The sequence below is a fragment of the Aptenodytes patagonicus genome, chromosome 5 (genome assembly GCF_965638725.1).
Source record: "Aptenodytes patagonicus chromosome 5, bAptPat1.pri.cur, whole genome shotgun sequence".
In the NCBI taxonomy this organism is placed as follows: Eukaryota; Metazoa; Chordata; class Aves; order Sphenisciformes; family Spheniscidae; genus Aptenodytes; species Aptenodytes patagonicus.
In genome coordinates, this window is record NC_134953.1 from 50,005,779 (window position 1) to 50,025,105 (window position 19,327).

General features: G+C 42.1%; 1 protein-coding gene across 1 annotated transcript in view; it reads right to left on the reverse strand.

Annotated features, from left to right (window-relative positions):
* ABL2 (ABL proto-oncogene 2, non-receptor tyrosine kinase) overlaps nucleotides 1-12,791 on the reverse strand; it is a 50,655-nt gene extending 37,864 nt beyond the window's left edge. The window contains exon 1 of the mRNA XM_076339661.1: nucleotides 12,611-12,791. Within this exon, the coding sequence (XP_076195776.1) occupies nucleotides 12,611-12,791 (181 nt within the window). The remainder of the gene's footprint in view (nucleotides 1-12,610) is intronic.
* Nucleotides 12,792-19,327: the final 6,536 nt, after the last annotated feature.

The following is a 19,327-nucleotide window of genomic DNA, read 5'->3' on the forward strand; positions in this document are numbered from 1 at the left end:
GCCTTTGCTTTTACATGATAGTATGCAAGACAGGAAGTCTGTCTTGGTTGTATTTTAAACATTTTCGTATTTCCTTTCTAGTAGTCTGTTTTAGGACTGGTTAATGTGTTTCTTTCAATGTGGCCTTTCACTGGCTAGTATTCAAGGGAATAAGTGACTTTTAGAAAAAACACAAATGCATCCCAATTTTGTGTAACAGCTACCCCACAGCTGAGCAGTCAATGATGAACACCACAGCAGTGTCAGGTGATCTTATTTTTTTGTAATTACATGCCTAAACCCTGAACACCAGGTTTGGGATCTCTGCAGAGATCCTGTCTCCCAGCCAACAACCCAACTGCATGAATGCTTACTGCAATTCACTCTTTTGTTTGTATTGCTCTACTGCTAAACAACCAAAGACAGTATAGTTCTCTCTGCTGCTAATTCACTGTAGCTTCAGCCTCTTTATGGATGTTTGATAGATAACATTCAGCCAAGCACAGTGCCTTGAGCTTCCGTTTCAAGGTGAGTCAAACAATTAATACAAACACTAACCTTCTTTCAGACCTATTACCATGCCACAACTGTTTTGAAATACAGGCTAGAACCACGACGAACATGTTTCTCTAACAGCCTACAGGATGAGACAAAAGTGCATGACTGAACATTTAGCCTGCAGACAGCTTTTCTGTGTGTGTTTATGCAAAAGTTAAGTCTAAACATCTCCATAAAACAAGCAAGCATTATTGCCATTTTACAGATGAGAAGTGCACAGAAGCAATGAGAAGTGACTCTTAATTTGAGGGCTCAAATTACCTAGCAGAAGTATCAGATTTAATGTCTTCACACACGAAAGGTTGCCTGCATACTTACACATAAACAAGTTGGAAAACCTCTTTTACTGGCAGATTAAGTTATCTAGGATAAAGCCCAACAGAAACAAAACAACTAAAAAGAAAGCAGTTGAGCTCTTAAAGGCAAAAGCAAAATAAACATGTATTCCCTTAAATTTTAAGACAGCCACATCTGCCTTTTGATATGTGGAACTTGCCTGCTTTCATAAACCAAAAGTTACTTAAAACACTCTTCACTGTAACACAGTAACGTTGGAAAAAATCCCTCCACTTTTCCTAACAGAAAAACCTTTTAGCAATGGATAAATTAAGTCAAAGCATTGTGGCACCCTCTCGTGGTAGGCTGGAAAATCACGTTCTCAATAAGCAGCTGCAATTGATCCTTTTACCTTCTTTCTTTAAAATTCACACAGCCTCCCGTGTGCTGCCCAGGCTCCTCAGCTAACGTGGTAGTTCTGCCCAGCGTGAGGCTGTGCTCTTTCATACCCACCTGCTCCCTGCTGACAATGCAGTGCGTGTTTCAAAGCCTCCTTCCCAGCTCAAACATAACAAGGTGAGCTTTGTGTGGAGAGGGAAAGGCTAAAGAAAGCAGAAAGGCTGTCTAAGAGGTTCGAGTAATCAAGTGCTGTTCTTTTTCAGGAACAAAATACTTGCTGGCAATGCCTCACGCATATCAGCTGCAGTGTAGTTCTGTAACAGCTGATGCCCAACAGAAAACACGCTAACAATCAGCACCCAGGGATACCATTCCCCCATGTGTAAAGCAAGAAAACTAGCACAGCTCACCTGAGCCTAAACAGCCTATAGCTATATTGCCTTAAGGCATGGTTTCCATAGCCCACAATGCAAGTGAGTATAATACCAGGAGTAAGTCCATCCACCTGTGGCTGAGCAGGCACTGAGGGGCCAGCTGAGCATTATTCTAGACCTAGGCTGCACCTAGAAGCAGTTATATGCTTTGCCACCAACCCCTAAAATAAGAAAAACATTTTATTTAGCAGAAATACTAACAAACCACACAAAGTCATTGCACCTCTACTATCATGGTGCAAGCCTGTGTGTTGATAAAGACACATACATACCAAGTGTCTTATTCAAATTTAGCTTAACCATTTGACAAAAAATAGACGGAAGCTATACAGACTTATTCACATCAAAATAAGACAGAATTAGAACTTCTGTACAAGACTACAGACAAGCTTAGCTTTGACAGACTTAAGCGTGTGGCCTATTTCAACTTCTCAAAGCATACCTGTACTTCTAACTAGGTGCTAAAGTGCAGGAATTACCATGCAATTAAATGACTGATTTAGAGCGCAATGCCCTCTTTAAATATTGTACCCCTAAAGAAGTTAAATGTATTTAATTATGATGACCTAAAAACAGAAAGTGAAAAAAATTTCTGACAAAACAGATTTAGTACTCTTATGACAAAAGCAAGAATTAAACCTGCTAGACTTCTGTTTCACAGGATAGCTATGGCAGGCTACCCAAATAATTATCTGAGCATCTACTGATTTTTGCACATCAATCCTAAGCCATCTAATGCACCCCAGAAGAAAAAATTATGAAAAGTGGGCTAGTTGTTCTTCTGTAGTTTATATCAGACTCAAATTTATTAGATTACTCAGAAAAATAGATCTCGGTTTCTTCTAACATGAAAAATCAGCTCCTTCCTCACAGCTATGTTGCAAACTTTAATATCCACAGTTTTTTGACATCCTGAAGAAAAAAACTAAATATAACTTGAAATACTAGCACCGCAAGACACTATATACCATTTTCCTATTTATTCTAAGGATCTTCTCTAGACAAAGCCTTTTTAATATGATAAACTACCTCTACTTTATCTGTTTACTCTTGGGATTTAAAAAAAAGGCCATAAATCAAAATTAAGTAAAACCAATAAAAATCATCCTGAATAACAAGCATACAATTCATGATTAATGGAAAAGTATTTTGCTGTGCTTCACTGGGCAATTGGGCCAGAGTACAGGTTTCACACTGGTATCAGTTACAAAAGCACTGTTCATCCCTCCCCAAGCTGTACATGTCTCCCTGCTGCAAAAAAAGAAGACAAAACCTACCAAAACCCCACTCATCTTCCTCATCAGGAGAAAGCGCAAGAATTCTCTGGGGCCTGCAGAGGGCTGGCCCTCACTATTTATATATGTTATTGTCATAAATGATAAAGCTCATCATGGCTTACTTGATGCCAATCCAGACAGTAAAAAAGCAGGTTTGAAAACAAACCAGAATTAAGTGATATCACCACTAAGTGATATCAACACAAAGTGATCAAAGAAACAACTTTCAGAGCATCTGTTCAAAGTCTTGCCTATACCACAGCCTTTATGCTTTGATCAAGGTGCCATTCTAAGAGTAACTTTATCGAGACTAGACTATTAATATCAACAATATTCTAAAGAGCACATGTAGGACATTCAGCAATTTAAAGTTTGAAGAACTTGGTATTTTAGCTTTAGTATCTTAAATCTGAGCCTGAGAGCTGCCAACTGTTAGACTGAATTTTTTTACTTGCTGGTTTATAGATGAAAAAACTTAATTTATAGGAGAAAAGGAACCACAAATCAGCTCTCAGACAAAGGACGCTGTTTCTCTTTCACTTGTACTGAAGTGAACGGTGGACATAAAGAAAGCTTTGCAATTAAAACCTGTGTTCTGAGAAAAAACTGCATTAAACACAAGCAGTGAGTAAGTCCATGCTAATGTAAGCCAGCTCAGGCTAGTATAAGCTTGAGTTCTGCTGCACCCAGTGACTTAATGGAGGAAGGAAGCTATGCCACTAACTATTCCAAAAGACCTTTAAGGTTATTCAGATCTCTAAGAAGAGTCCATTTCACTCGTCCTAGATGACATAACTTGTATCAATTTTTTAAAAGTTTGCATAAACAGACTTTTTAAATTGCTAAACAGTCACCATAGTTTCATTAATTGGCAAGTTCTGACAAATGCTGGACCGGAAATAACACTTTAAAATTATTTATTTTTAAATCCCTTCAAGGCTAATCTAAATAATTTTTCCAGTTTTCTTCTATTATTAAGTAAATTTCAGAGATAACTAGTATAGCTGTATCTGCTCTTGGCTTTTCTAAGCAGCAACACAAAATTGATATTCTCATCAGTTGCACAGCCTCCCACAGGTTTCTGAATAGCAGCAGCAAAACTGAACAGTCTTGTTAACTCCCTGACACTGCTGGTTAGCAAAATGAACCCTGAGCAGCAACGGCTTTGAAATAACCTTGAGAAACTGAGTTGACCCTGTAAGCTAAGGAAGGCCTCATTATATTGATTTACACTCCAGCTTGGGTTTGAAGGGTTATCTTCACAATCCAGGGGCTACAAAATTAGAATGTACAAATGTTTTAGGTTTTTGTCTAGAAAACAGATCCGTGGTCTGTAAACACCTTTTGGACCCCTGATGTTTAGGGTAAATATAGGAGGTAATACTAATTTACTTGGATATGACAATATTTAAACAAGCTTCTAGGCTAGGCCATGTTTGAGTGTACACAGTTTGTGATGAGGAAGTGTTTCTTCACTTTGCAATTCCTATATGTTTCAGTGTGTCTACTGTACAGGCACACTACTCTCTACAGTCAACTTTTCCAAAATTATGGATCTAATTGAACACGGAATCTGAAAAACAAGAACACTTCATGATCTATGCTACATACTACCACCATAATAGCCAATCTTAATATCATTTCTTTCAACCAGAAGCAAGCCTGGCAACTGTTTCAAAATTAGCCATGGTGCTGAGCACACTTAACCTGCAACAAAAGTGATTATTGGTATCTTACACCAACCCACTGTAAAACCTACATGTGAACTCTAAAGAGTGTATATATGTATTCACTACTCAATTGTACTGGATTCTATCTCTGGTAAGAAGGGAACAGGAGAAGGAGATCTTCTTGGTGGATTTTTCCTTCCCAAAATGAACAGTCCTGCAAATTAACATTTGGTTGTGCTCCAGGAACTTGGAACTCCTCATTGGAACTCCTCATCTTTTTGTGCCTGGTATCAGTCATTAGCTATGTCAGCCCTGAATTGGTCAGGCAGTTGGACTAGATGATCGTTGTAGGTCCCTTCCAACTGAAATTATTCTATTCTGTGTGGGGAAACCCCCCAACCAGTATGCTGCCCATTACAGGGACATTGGTCAGTAATCCACTTCTAACTTGTCATAGATCAGTTTAGAAGGCCCACCTGTCTCATTCAACAATTATTAAATATACCCAAGATTGTATTTCAAAACATTATCTCCAAAGCTGAACAGTCGAAACACAATCTCCAGTGTACCAAAATGCGCTATTAAAGAGAAGCTGCAAGATCATCTTTCACCCTTTTCTCTTTTTCCAGTTTTTTCCTTATTCCTGTTCTTTCCTCTCCAGCATTATCTGCCTTTCTGGAAATACTCTTCTCCAGAAGTTGTTGTTCTCCATAGCTGTTCATCCTACATATCCTAGTTAAGATGGTGACAAATAGGAACAGCAGAGACATGCTTGATGCTTTGTTGTCGGGATTATCGTAGGAGAAAGGAAGTAGAAATAGACCAGGAGGTGCACAGGGTCACAAGTCCACGGTGTTCTCATCCTCCTATCCTCTAATTTGATTGCTAATTTGACCCCAACAGCAGCAGGAGATGGCTCCTATGCCTTTGCCATATATAGCTTATAACAAGAAGAAGCTACTTCAATTTCACTTTAGTATTAAATAACAACAACAAAAAAAAAACACCAAACAAACTAGGAAAGAGTCCAAAATCCAAATCAGTACCATTATCAAATTAAAGGATGAGTGGATGCAGAACTGTCCTATAGAAAATGAGTGTTCCTTCATTGAAGAGCTGCTTTTCTTACATAATTGTAGTCCCAATTCTCACATCACTATTGTCATAGAATGCTTTCAAATCAATATAAGTGAAGCTCCAAGTTTATTAACACATGTAATTCTTTTTAATGGAAGTATCACAGTAAGATTAAGATCCTACGGACAACGTTCGGAGGGAAGGACAGGAGAAGAGGAAAGGAATTTCTTGAAAACATTCAGTCTTAAAAGAAATATGTTTAAATGGCCTTTAAAGAGCACTGGAATATTGAAATAAACCCAGTTCAATTCTCAGTGAAGTATTTCTGTGCATCTTTGTCTCCCCCTCAAAAAAGGCAAAGTTGTTTTTGGACTGTTTTTTGAAATTCCTGTGTTGATTTAGCTGATACTGAAAGCCACCTATTAAAAAGTTAATTTACACACAGTTGCAGATAAACAAACACACTGGGAGATGTGCATGTCTTTATAGAAAGCCCACAAAGCACATGACACTTCCTAAGCGGATATGGGTAATATAACTAAGCTTTGTTGTTGTGGTTTACGTGTTACCAACAGGAAGCCTCAATGGTTTTTGTAACAGTCACTTATTCTAGAGAGAATAATCTCTATGGATAATACCAAGATCAGCCTTTAAAATAAAGTATTTCATAACCACAAAACCAGAGAAATGTCAGGGATGATGCAGTATCGGTGAGAGAACCATCACTTTGGACCCAACAAGTGCTGAGTGGGGTAACACAGTTGACAACCTTTTGTTTCTTTCCTGCTGTGTTGAGGGAAAGAGAAACTGCTGGTGGTCCAAACAACTATGAAAAGTATTTCTTTACCAGTAAACACTCTGCTGAATGCTGTTAAGAAGGAACCTGTATGCCTACTTTGCAGGTTCACCTGCAAAGCCAGTCAAGGGGCCATTTGCACTACAGCTACCAAGCTTTGCGTCATTCATAATTACATACTGTTAAAAGAACTACTAACCGTTTGGCAAGCAGTGATTTAGGATATCAGATTCTGAAACAGTTATAATGTAGGTGAGGCTTTAGTCTGTGGCCATTCATCCTTGGCTTTTTGAAATACAACCAGCTGAAAAGGAACTCGGCAAGTCACTAATCAAAACCTAACTGTATTACTTTTAATAACTTTCACACGCATCCCTACTGGAATAAGTATAAACTGCTGTTTCTTGTTTTATATTGGCTAGATTTTAATGTAGTTTCTTATGAGCGTGAACTAGTCAGCTTTCAGCAGTATTTAAAAGACAGTTTACGGATAATAAGTATACTGGAAACTAAGTTGTGACAACTAAGAGAAATGGGCTACAATAAATCACGCTAACGATCATCTAGCTTTATCTTTAAAACAAAGATCTGAAAAGTATGGTTTGACTTCAGCAAGCATTGGCCTGCTTTAAGAACAAACGTGACATATGCTGAAGTAAGTGGGTCACAGAACAGGTCACTTCTCCTGAACACCAGTGAAAACATGATTTCAAGCCTACTGTCCCAGAATCTGTAATTAGTACCAGCCATAAAATATTCCTGAAGTCAACCCTGCTACAGCATCTCTAGGAGACGGTCCAAGTATTTTCCAACTCTAATTATGTGAGCTGTCAGTCCCGCTAGATTAAAAAAGATGATTTAAGCCACTTGTGACAATTTGCTTTTGCGTCCAATAGCTTACAAGTTCACTTTCCACCGATTTGTTCACTTGGCCATGTCCCTATTTCCAAAAAAAAATCCCACAAATTTTTTTTACAAAACATTGCACTTGCAAGCAATAGCAAGTTTGTGAAATATTGCTAGAACAACTTGTACCACACCATCTGCTACATGTGGAGAACTGAGAAATCAGAGATCTGTCTGGGCTTTGAAATTTGATTTTTAAGTTAGTTCTGACTAACATCTTCTGAAGTAACTTCATTTCAGTCTTACCTTCTTCAGACTATGTTTCCCTGTCTATGTGAAAAGCACATAGGAAATATACATACACCAGGAATTATAACAGATCAGTAGTCTGTATTATATTGTCCCTTCCATCGAGTTGGTAGAGTCCTCTCATTTGCAAAATACAGTATGCAAAAATCCCAACATAAGACAAGGTATAAAAATGAGTATTGAATGCAACTGAATCTGCAGGAATAATTTAGATATCATGGGGAATGATGCAATAGAGAACACGCCTATAATTTTATGTTCTGCAGGAGATGTTCCTCAGGACACTTAGCTGAACTATCCTTTATTCCCCAAATAATTAGTTAAGAGTTATTTATACATTATGGTCCCACAAGATTTCTGATTTACAGTACAAAGAGTCAGGCACTGAATACAGCGATTATATTCCATCTGCACAGGGCATTTACTGGCAGGAAAGTCTGCAGGCAAGTAGCTCTGGCCCAAGCTTGCTGCATTTCATGGGATGAAAAATAAAGAACACTTTAGGCGGTCCACAAAGTGCGGTTGTTAAACTGACCCTATTTTCTCTCCTCCTTTCCATTTTCCTGTATCCAGCCCTTCAGTTTCACTGAATTTCAAAGGGATAGTGTTATTTATGCTTCTTCCTATTTTAGAATATTTTTATCATGTGGCATAGCACTCCAACTGCCTTAGGGGAGCTTTAATGATAATTTTGTTTTTGAAAGTATAGGCTTATCTTGCCTGACCTTGATGCACATAGTAAAAGGTTGCTAAACTCCTCCTCTAGAAAACAAAACAGGGAACAAATGTCCTGCGCCTGCTGGATCAAAAGCTCAAGTGTGGCAGAGCCTTCCGCTACCCCAAAATATATCACCAAGGCAACTGTAGCAGTATTGCAAACAGGTACTGCAAAGGCTTCCTAGCCAGGATTCTCCTGCAGTATGTTCTCCACAACACTCAGCAAGTCTTTTCAGAGATGAAAAACATGCTAACACCATTCCAAAGAATATCTTGGTTCAGTAGGCAGTTATCACTGCTCTTCAGAAAGAAAATTAGAGCATGTCACTATTCAAAGGTCATACGAGGAGCCGAGTAGAGCCCATGCAACTTGGAAGTTGTTGGTTGTCATCAGTTCTACCCCCTTCCCTCAAACAAACTACTGAAAGGATAAAGGAGATAACCTACTTCCCTGTTCTCTCCCCTGTTCCTTCTCTGAAAGGGAAAGCAAGCTCATCCTCTAATGGCACCAAGTTATCTTTTCTGGTTGCACTGAGCTGTAAGAATTTGATCATAACTAGTGTTCACTACAGCTTCTCCCTCTTGAGTTGTTGTCCCTGTGGTACTAGTTAATTCTGATGCAGTGTACATGGGAACACCAGTGTTTGAATAATTCTTCTGTTTACACTCTTCCTTTCTAGTACATTACTAGCAACCATCATGCTTGATGATCCATTGCTTGCTTTTATAAGTCACAGATTATGTACTAGGAATGCTCGCAATGGGACACTTTGAAGGGCTAATTGCAAAAGGCTGCAAAATCCACAACTATCTTTTGCATCTTGGAGAACTCTGTTCCACGGCTAGCAAATCACATCAGTTTATCAGCTTGCTTAGGACTTTTCTGCTCAACTATACAGCAGTGCTCACAGAATTCAATACTACGATGACCTGAAGCCCCCAGGAGTCTAGGTGTCTGTTCTCATGATAGAATAGTGAGATGCTGCAATACAGATTCCCTTGTTCTTTCCATAAAGCAGAAAACAACTTCAATTTCCTTGCTTCTTCCAAAAATACATCCTGAAGTAGGTAGTGTCTGTATACCTGTAGTGCTTCCCCTATACAACTGTAACACAGCAAACACATTCAGGACAAACTGGTTCAACTCAATCTCTCAATTTTTCAAGGGCAACTACACTTCAAGTTAGTTGCATAAAAAATGCTCATCTCAGATTTTTTGGTAGCCTAGCATAAGAGATTTTACACTTTATTGATTTGACACAACCTGTTCTTCAAAATCCTGTAGCAAAGTGGGTCTGAGGCTGAAAACATTGTTTACTTCCATCCTTTTCATAAACAATCCAGAAGAAGCAACCCCTCAAAATGAACTCTGGCAAGAGTACTTAGTAAGGTTCGCATCGTTCATGGCACAGTATAGTATGAAATCTGCCAACATGAGCTGAGGCAGAGATTTATACCTGTAAGGGTCTAGCACCAGTCAACAGGTTGTCTTCCTCACATCAATGAATGTATCAAGGAAAGCCAAGGAAGGTAGCTAACCCAGGCTCATCCTTAGAATGGCTGGTTTAGTCAGCGGTCCGAGAGTGCTAGCCCATAACCCTGTGCTTTTCCCATCACTTTTCATACACTGTGAATACATTCCTAGAGACAGGACGGAAGGGTCAGGTTCAGAAAGAAATGACTAGAAAAGAGGAATGTGGATCAAGTAGTATTGCCAGCAACCTTTTGCGTCTCAGCAAAAGAAGCGTAGCACTTAAAGAAAGCTAGCAGAAAGCCAGGTTAAGTAAAACAGGAGAACAAGGTCAGTAAATGAAAAACAAGAATAGAAGTTGAGAGAAAAAAAAATTCCCTCAGACAAGGGGAGTCAAGATCACAAGAACACAATTTTTCTGAGAAAGCAAGTGAACTCCAGATTCAGGAACATGACAAAAATCTTTGGTTATTGCCCAAGACAAGTATTTAAATAGGTACCCAACTTTGACTAGCATTTGCTATAGATTATTAATAGTGAGTTGTTCACTCATTTCTAGTAAAATGTGCATAGACCCAGGGAACAATTTAACACGGCTGAGGTATTCAGCAAGATGGGATGGGAGTTTGAAGCCTGCCCTGAAACTCTCAAAAACTAGATTGCCAAAAATCCCCACCCCCTTTTACATAATCTAAAAGAACAAAAAGCTCTATATTATTTTCAATAGGCACATCTTCCTTTACAGTCTGCAAAGAAAATAAGAGAAGCAACAAAACCTGAAGTAAAATGATAATTACCTCACCACTGAAGAAGATAAAATAATTAATATTTATATTGCTTAGGTTAAAAGATACAACTGCTGTTATCACAGAGAAATGTTCTTTTTATATGCCACTGAACAGTTTTATTCAGAGCATATTGGCTTTCCAGGCTCACTCTTGTTTCTAGGTCTAAGGAAGACAGAGCAGAAGGACTGGCAGAGCACATAATTTGTCTATTTGGTGTGCAGGCATGCTTAAGGAAGCTTTTTCTCTCCATTTCCCTGCCACTACATGTAAATAATTCTCCCTACCTTCTACCTTCAAAATTTAGTAGGGCAGAGGGAGGAGCTAGAAGGATTTGTTCAGGATGCTGAATTAAATTACTACTAAAACATGCAGCAATAAATGAAAAGCTTGAGTCAGTCTCAACTGTGTTATTCTGAAGTAACTACATGTCCCCATATGCTGTACTGTACTTCCCACAAATGTCCTTTCTGTCTTTGCTTTGTAAGAGCAAGAACCAAACAGTCATCTTGGTATCGAAACACTAAAAGACAGTTTGTCATTAGCAGGAGTGCTCTTGCCTGCTAAGTCACGCTTAGCAGCCCATAGAGCAATTTTGCTCTGCTGCTAAAGACTGAGACTTCAGCACAATGAAAGAAGCGCGGTACATGCATAACTTCTGAGATCTGCTCCTAACATTGTGAATTTACAATATTAGTCTATTTTATAGTAACATTTCTGCCAAAGTGCCGTTTAAAGTACAAAAATACAAAGACGACAAAGTAAAACATGAAGTTGATGATAGTACGGTTGAAAGACGCAATAAAATAGTAATCCTTAGTTTTAATTGCAGTAATAGCGGGTCAGGCATTTCAGCAAGCATGGAGTTCTGTTTTGGTTTTAAAGTTGACACTGCTCCCTGAACTCAAAAGCTGTGATAACACTGAGATTTTAAGAACCAGATTTAGTGCTGCGCTTTTGTTTTGATAGATACTTACGTGTCAGCAGTCACAGCAGATGATATTTACATTTAGACTGCTGGTTGCGTGTTCCTTAATCTTTTTGCCTATGCTCATTCTATTGAGCAGAAGAAAATACGTATTGTCAGAAGCAGCCTTGCTCTATAAACACTGACATCTCTCTCCACTGAAAGCCAAACCAGCCAAGCATTCCATAGCAGATTCAGTTCTTTAGGATTAGAGATGCACCCCCACATCTATCCTCAACACGCTTGTCAAGGCAGTCAGGTTTGTTGATCATACCTTCCAAAACTTGTGCATTATATTAAGATGTTGTCAAACAGATATAATAAATAAAAAAAACCATAGTTACAGAGGGGGATTTGAAGTTGTGGGCTCCTCCTAAGAGAGATTACAGAAACTAATCATATTGCATTAAACATTTCCGGTATCAGTTTACAGCAATAAGAATAGAAGTGGACAGGCAAAAACTTCAACTGAGAATCAGATGGCAGCTATAATACCCCAGTCAAAACAAAATCGTTTGCTCTGTCAGGAGCTTTATAGCAACAGAGACTTGCAGATCTAGAAGAGTAAGTTATAAGCGCTTCAGTAAACAGAAAGACAAAGCACATGTAACGTTTACCTTTGTAAACAAAACCAGAGCTAGGAACGGCTGCAGTGACAGCTACCAAGCACTGCAAGTTTTGATTCCCGGTGGTGCCACCTCGCTCCTGCTGTGGATGGCGGGGACTCGCCGTCCCCAGCTCCGGGGGAAGTTTCTCCGGCCCCGAGCTCGCTGCCAGGCTCCGGGCTAGGCCGAGGCAAGCATCCCCCGGGACGTGGCAGCAGCGGCAGGGACTGCCCCGCTCTCCCCGCCTGCAAGAGGCGCCTCTCCTCATCCCGGCAATTCCCGCAACTCTCCCCTCCCCCAACTAAACCAACAACAACAAAAGAGGGAGGAGAGGAAGGGCGATCTTGTCCCTCTCCCCCGAGCCCCCGACCCGACCCTGTGGCGGGGGGCGAGCGCAGGCGGGCGCCCCCCCGGCCCCTCCCGCCCGGCGGCGCGGCCCCTCACCGTGCTGGGTGAAGATATTGAAGCCTCCCTCGGCGGTGCGCCCGGCCGCCTCCCGCCGACGGCCCGCCGGCCTGGCTGCGCTGCTCCCCCGCAGCCCCCGCGGCTGCTGCTGGTGCTGAGGCGGCGGCTGGTGCTGGAGCCCGGCGCCCGGCTCCCCGACGCGGCCCACCTGCTGCCCCATCGCCGCGCTCCCGGCCGCGGCCCGCGCTCACATGCCGCCGCCGCCGCCGCTCCCCGGCCCGGCAGGCGGCCTCCCGCTCCTCCCCCCGGCGCGGCCCGGCGGCTCCCGCCCGCCTCGCCGCCCCCGCCGGCCCCCGCGGCGCTCCGGCCTGGGACTCACGGACTCGCCCCCTCGGCCCCCGCCGCCATCTTAAACCACAGAGCGCCGGGAGAGGGGGACAGAGCGGCTCCCGCAGCCACCTCCGGTCCTCCGAGGGAGGCCGCCCACCCCGCCCCCGGGACAATCACACAGGCGCGGTCGCACGGGCAGCGTGGCTGTGGCGAGGACGGGCGCGACGAGGGAGCGTGCACAGACGTGGACTGAGGAGCGAGACCCCGGGTTACTTGCCGGATGGCGCCTTCGGAGGGTCCTCCCGTCTTGGCCGCGGTTTGAGGCCGGGCGCGGGCGACCCGACCAAAGGCGGCGGCCGTGGCCCCAAGGCTGCCTCGCTCATGGCGAAGCTCAGCCCCGGCCCCCTGAACACGCTTTTGCTGTAGTCTGAAGCCAGGCTGCTTCGGCTACAAACCCAAGCAGGCGTGAGGTGGGAAGCCAGGGTTGTGTACCTGGCTGTAGAAGAGAGTGGTGGTGGGCCTGTCCCGAGCCGTGCGCGTCTCCTGCTCCATGGCTCACCAGGCCCCAGGTGAACTCCCTGGGCTCCCGCCGGGACCTGCTCTCCTCCGCCTCTTGCTCTCCTGGCCGAGGGCGTGGAGGAAGAGGAAGGCACAGCTGTATGAATAACATCAGGCATGTTGGTGGCCGGGTGTGGTTGGCAGCAGCATTTTGTCATTGCGTGGCTGAATGTACGCTCTATTCTGTAATTAACTGGCAAACTGTCTTCTTTCAGCTTCTGTAATATTAGCATAAGGCCCTCCAAAGCAGAAGCAAGGAGGTTTCATCCTGAAAGATAATGGTGCTTGTTGTAGTTTAGAGGACCTAGGCACTTGGAATTATTTTGCTCTCCATGCTAGCTAGCATTTCAGCAATGCTTTGGCAATGTTGCCTCATTGCGGGCAAGCCACAACGCAGCTCATCTCAGACGTCCTCACCACATCACTGGGCATGACAGAGACAAATTGGCTTGGTAACACTCAGAGCCAGCCAGCTTCCAAGGAGCCACAGCAACCTGTGGCTGGACCAACCTTTGTGTGTCTCTCCTGTGATGGGAAGGTCAGGAGAAGCTTGTCTCTAAGCTTCGTGAAAGCCAGCTCTCTTGCATGAAATTCCTAGCAACAGGAATTCTAAGGTCATATTCTACCTTCCCAGGATCATGAGGTGCTACCGAAATGCTCTCCGTACTGTCACATGCACTCAGACTGCACCCTGCTGCAATAATAATTCTGCCTAAAATAAGGGTGGCTCATCCAGCTGGGCTGGCATGTGCTCTTGACACAGGCTGGAGTAAGTAGGAGTGAGGAGCACGTGGAGCCAGAAATGCCTTAACTCACTAAATTAATGGACTAAGAACATTGGGGAGATAAGGAATTACAGGCAGACTTGCTAATAACACACAACAAAACAGTTCTTAAAATAGTGCTGAGAACATCTGGGGTGTAGCATGGGGTATGCATTGCCAAGTCCGGGACCTTGTATGGGCATGGCTATGTGTATATGAGCAGAGGGTGTCTCTGCAGGATGGACAGTCGCGGGCAGAACTGGCCCACTTGGGTAAACTCTGCAGTGGAGATATTTCCTGGTCTCATTCCAGCTAGAATTTGCAGGGTTTGGCATTTATAAATGGTTTGCCTTGTAAACAGAATATACATTCTCTGGAGACTGTAGAGAGACAACAAACAGAACTCCCTCGTGCCATTTGCAGTTGCCATGTAGGATAGAACCACTCTTTAAAAATCAACAGAAATAGTATTTTTCTTTCCTAATGCCTTTTACTCACTGATCCTAAAGAACTATCCAGAGGAAGGCCATTAGCATTTTAAAAGAAGATGCTAGTGTCAAGAGACTACTATACATAAGTGCACTAAGGAGAATTGGGTTTAAACGCTGTTCTTCCTCAGATCTCATGCAATCAGTCATTCTCCATACCAGCAGCTTACGCACATGTAGCAGCTCACTGTAGATTACATTAATGTCCGACTGCATGGAATTTGTCTGACACGCAGAAACATCTTAGCTGGGGATGGAGTCAGACAGGGGCTTTCTAAAAAGGCCTGTTGCAAGGGGAAGAGGGCTGCAGCATGGTTACCATTTGCTATTGTATACAATAGTGTTTTAAGATCATGTCGTACCCTGTTAAAAAAGCTTCAAAACCAGTGCCCCAGCCATTGGTGGTTGTGGACAGCATACTAAACAAGCCCTACCCTCAGACTGCAGCCCACTCAGTCCTCTCAACAACATTGTTTGTGTGGTATCATATAAACAGGGGATGCCAAGCCCTAGTTGGTGACCACTCTTCTAGAGTGCCTGCTAGAAGAGCAATGGGGATATAAACAAGAAACTCCCCAAACTGAAAATAACTCTTTGCTACTGAGTCACCAATGACACTGAGCCACACCGTTCCTTACTGTTAAAATGGGGGCTAATAAGTATTTACTTCATAGAGTGTCACGGTTATTAACCATGCAAAGATTACAAAGAAGAGGTAAAATTTGTATCAATGCTACCTATTATTATCAGCTGTGATGTTATCAGCCTCATGTAGTATCAGGAATAAGTTGTTTCTCAGAAGGTAATTTCTTTTGAAGAGGTCTGGCACCGTGCATTAATGAGGCATCAGTAACAGTTACTGTCCTCCTGGCGATTTTGGGCTTCCAGTCAATGTGCCGTCTCATGAGCTGTTCGAGTAAGAGATAAAAAGGACCAAGGAACAAAGGCAGCATTGAGGTTACAGTAATGTACCTGACGAGAAATGTGGTATTTCTAGAATCACTTCTGAACTGACTTTAAATATTTACCGTATATCCATTTCTTGAAGCTTCTTCTAAGCACTGGCAATGCATTGCTCCACATCTACAGTGTGCTCCAAAAATCACACAATCAAGTAAGTGCTGGCTAAGCAGGCTTACGTGCTCAGCATTACATGTCATGAGCGTGCTGCTGTCACCTGCCTGAAGTACAGGTTCTGTGCCAGAAGAAGCCTATGGACAAACTGGAGACTCCTGAGCCTAACTAAATTTTGAGTCAACTGGGCAGTTTCTCTTTGTAACTTAGGAAAAATTAACTAGCAGTACTCTATTGGTGGCTTGAAAATTAATTCTAGGAGTAATCTTTGCTCTTCTTCAGCTCATATACCTTCTGTATATCGAAGCTACATAGAGGAACAGATTTGTCTTAAACATTTGGCTGGTATTTAGGACATGGATGGTATTAGTTATTTGTTAAGTGCCTAGAACAACGGAAGCCTGATCGAGGCATTTGGAGAGTTCTCAAGAGTAAGGGATACGTATGCATAACATGTGAGGATTTTTATGCTTTTATTGCAATACCAGAACAAGTTGCTGAGCTCAGGACAGCTGTAACTCCCCTGGGATGTCTGCAAAAGCAATGTGTAATGTCCACTAGATGGCCTGTGGCATTGCGACTCAGCATCCCTGTGACACCCCGAACTTCACCTGCATGAAAACCAGGCAGCCACCTCTTAGCCTTAATGGAGGGGTTCTGGGGAAAGACATTAAAAAAAGAAAAAAGAAAGATTTAAAAATCTGATAAAGGCTTCGTGACACAAGGTTAGTTACTCTGCAATAAACATTGAAAGCTTGTAAGTGCTGAGCCATTTCAAAGGAGAATGTCATTTCGTGGTGCAACATGTACCAGCACTCACCCTTTCATCTCTGATTGACAGCTCTTAAAATGTACTGTCTGCACAGATCTTTCATGGCACAATAGGTAGTGTTTCAGTGTTGTCTTAAAAGTTATTTTGAATCACTACTATGATTTAAATTAGAATTTATGTACAGTGCATGCAAGATAGCTTGGGGTACTCAAGCTTTCTGGGGAAGTACGGTTTTCTAACAGATTTTGCCCAACAGCACAGAAGGGTTCACGTGCAGCCCTTGACAGATGAAATTTCCTCTGTTAATAACTGTTCTTTCTTCCCCTATAGCTAAAATAAAAACTGCACACACACACCCTCCCCCGAACGCTGCATCCCACCACCCAACTCAGCCCTTTCCTCAGCGCGACCAACCTTTTGTTATCTCTTTGATGCTGCTTCAGCATTATCCTCATTCAAACCACTCTTCTGATGCTGCCAGCTACTAGTCTAAACATTGACGCCTACCAGGAGAGTGAGCAAACGAAGGGCTCTGTGCGGAGGGAGGAAAGGGCCTGGGCGTACGGTGTTGTAGCAGGAAAGATGAGTGTGTCTGTGTGTAGAGACAGCCAGCTCGCTACAGTATCTTAGGCATCCCGATTCTTCTTTTATTTGGTCCTGTGTTTTTGTGTTAGGTATACTGTGTAACTAACCACCCTCACGGATCATAACTGTGTGGCCGGTCCTCGTGTACATATCTATTAACTGTAAACAGCAATACATTAACTGTGCTGAGGTTTTGCAAGAACTATACCCATCATGGTATAACCCATAACCTTTACACAGCCTTCATCAGAGCAAAGCCAGAGGTGGGGAGACATGGAATAAGCAGATTATAGGACTTCTTCAGTAATTGTTTTCCTGTCTGATATATTTCTGTAAGTACTACAGCTGTACCGCCCTTCCCAAGCATCTGTTTAAGGCACGAAAGGTTGTAGAAGGGTACGCTAATAAGAACATTAAGAATGTTGTTTGTTTGCCTTTTTCCGTGGAAAATGTTGCCTCTACCAAACAAAAATGATGACAAGTCTCTGCATCTGCTGGGAATTGCAAATTAGTACTCAGCTTGCACAGTGTGATCACTGATAAAAGTACATTTGCTGAGGTAATATGAGGTCCCTCGACAGCGCCGGTGATGATTCAGGCTTTTAGGCATTCATCTGCAAGTGGGTTAATAGGAGTGTTTTGCCACCAGAGTTGCCTTAATTCATGTTTAGGAGCCTAATTTTTTTGGTTCCTAATTTGAAATCTTACTAGCTCATTGGACAGCAAGGGGGTTCTCTAGTTTGCAGATGGAAGCTTTTCTTCCTGTGTTTTCTGTTTTCTCTCCCTGAGAGGTTTGTAGCCAGAGAGCCGACATTTAGATAAGGGATAGCAAATGCTTCAGAGCACAATACTATACTGCGGTACCTCCGTCGATGCCTCTGAGACCGACCTCATCCCACCTTAGATTCTTCTGATGACTACTGTACTGTATTTGAATTAGAATAACCACCATGATAGTCCAAAACAAAATAAAGGCTACGTTAGCCAGAAAAAAAAATCTTGTTTTTCTAAGACGTGCAGCTAAAATAAGACGGAATTAGAATCATAGAATCATTTAGGTTGGAAAAGACTATTAAGACTCCGGACTTAGCAGTGCTTCCTCTCCACGCTCTTTGCTTCATGTGCTAGTTTCCCCTTGTACCTCCTTCACCTCTATCTTCTTGCCTCCTCACACTGTCACTCATGCTCACAATACTTTGCCAGCAACTGAGTTCCCAGCACCTTCACTTCCCTTTTCTAAATCATACTGAAAACCATGTCTTTCAAAGTTGCCCTTATTACAATAATTAATCACTCTGTAATTGCACTCCTGGTATTGTTTTGAGTTGTACACACTTCTGAATTTAGTCTTTGATCTTGTAAGGAAGCCTGAGGGTACAACTTCTTGCAGGATTGGTGCTCTGTGTTATAAATTTAAGATGGCCAGGATCCAGCCTTGCTCTGGACCACTTTGGTAAATGCCCATGTGCCCTGGCCATGAATAATGCCATGCTCTATGCAATGGTCCTAAATAATTAAATCATTTTTAAAAGTCAAAGTTTGGTCTAAAATATTGTTATTGTTTCATTCTACAAAGTCCAGATAGATTCTTCCTTGGCAGGCTTTTTTATTTAATTATGCAAGAATTGTAATTGATTACTTTATCTTTCAAATGACATTGTGTTCCTGTCTTACACAGTTATATAGTATTAAATAACCCTGCTTTTCAGCTTCCAGCTTTAATGTGATTTCTTTAAAAAACACTCAGTAGTGTGAAACTACTCTAAAGAAAAATGTAATTGTACAACTGAAGCAGGAGAAAGCATCAGGGTTTTGTAAGACATTTCTGTGAACGTGTATGTATGTGTGTGTGCACAGAATAGACTGGTACCCAAGAGTGCAGCATATACATTTGTAATCAAATCTCACTTAAATTTAAAACTTGTTCCCTCTATTAAACATGCAAATATTTCCGTTCTCTGCAAATTCTGCCTCTCTGCTCATTACCAAACCTTTTGGAAAAGACATAAGCCAAATCTTCCTCTGATCAGGCTCTTAACGTGTTTTGTGTGGTCTTTATTTAGACTGTAAACCTGCTGAAGTAGGAAATGTCTTATAAAAAAACAACTACACTTTCTCATTTCACATCCAAATTCTTCTTCCATACCAGCTGTGTGTGTTTGCCTAGCAGCAAGTCTTCTGTTAA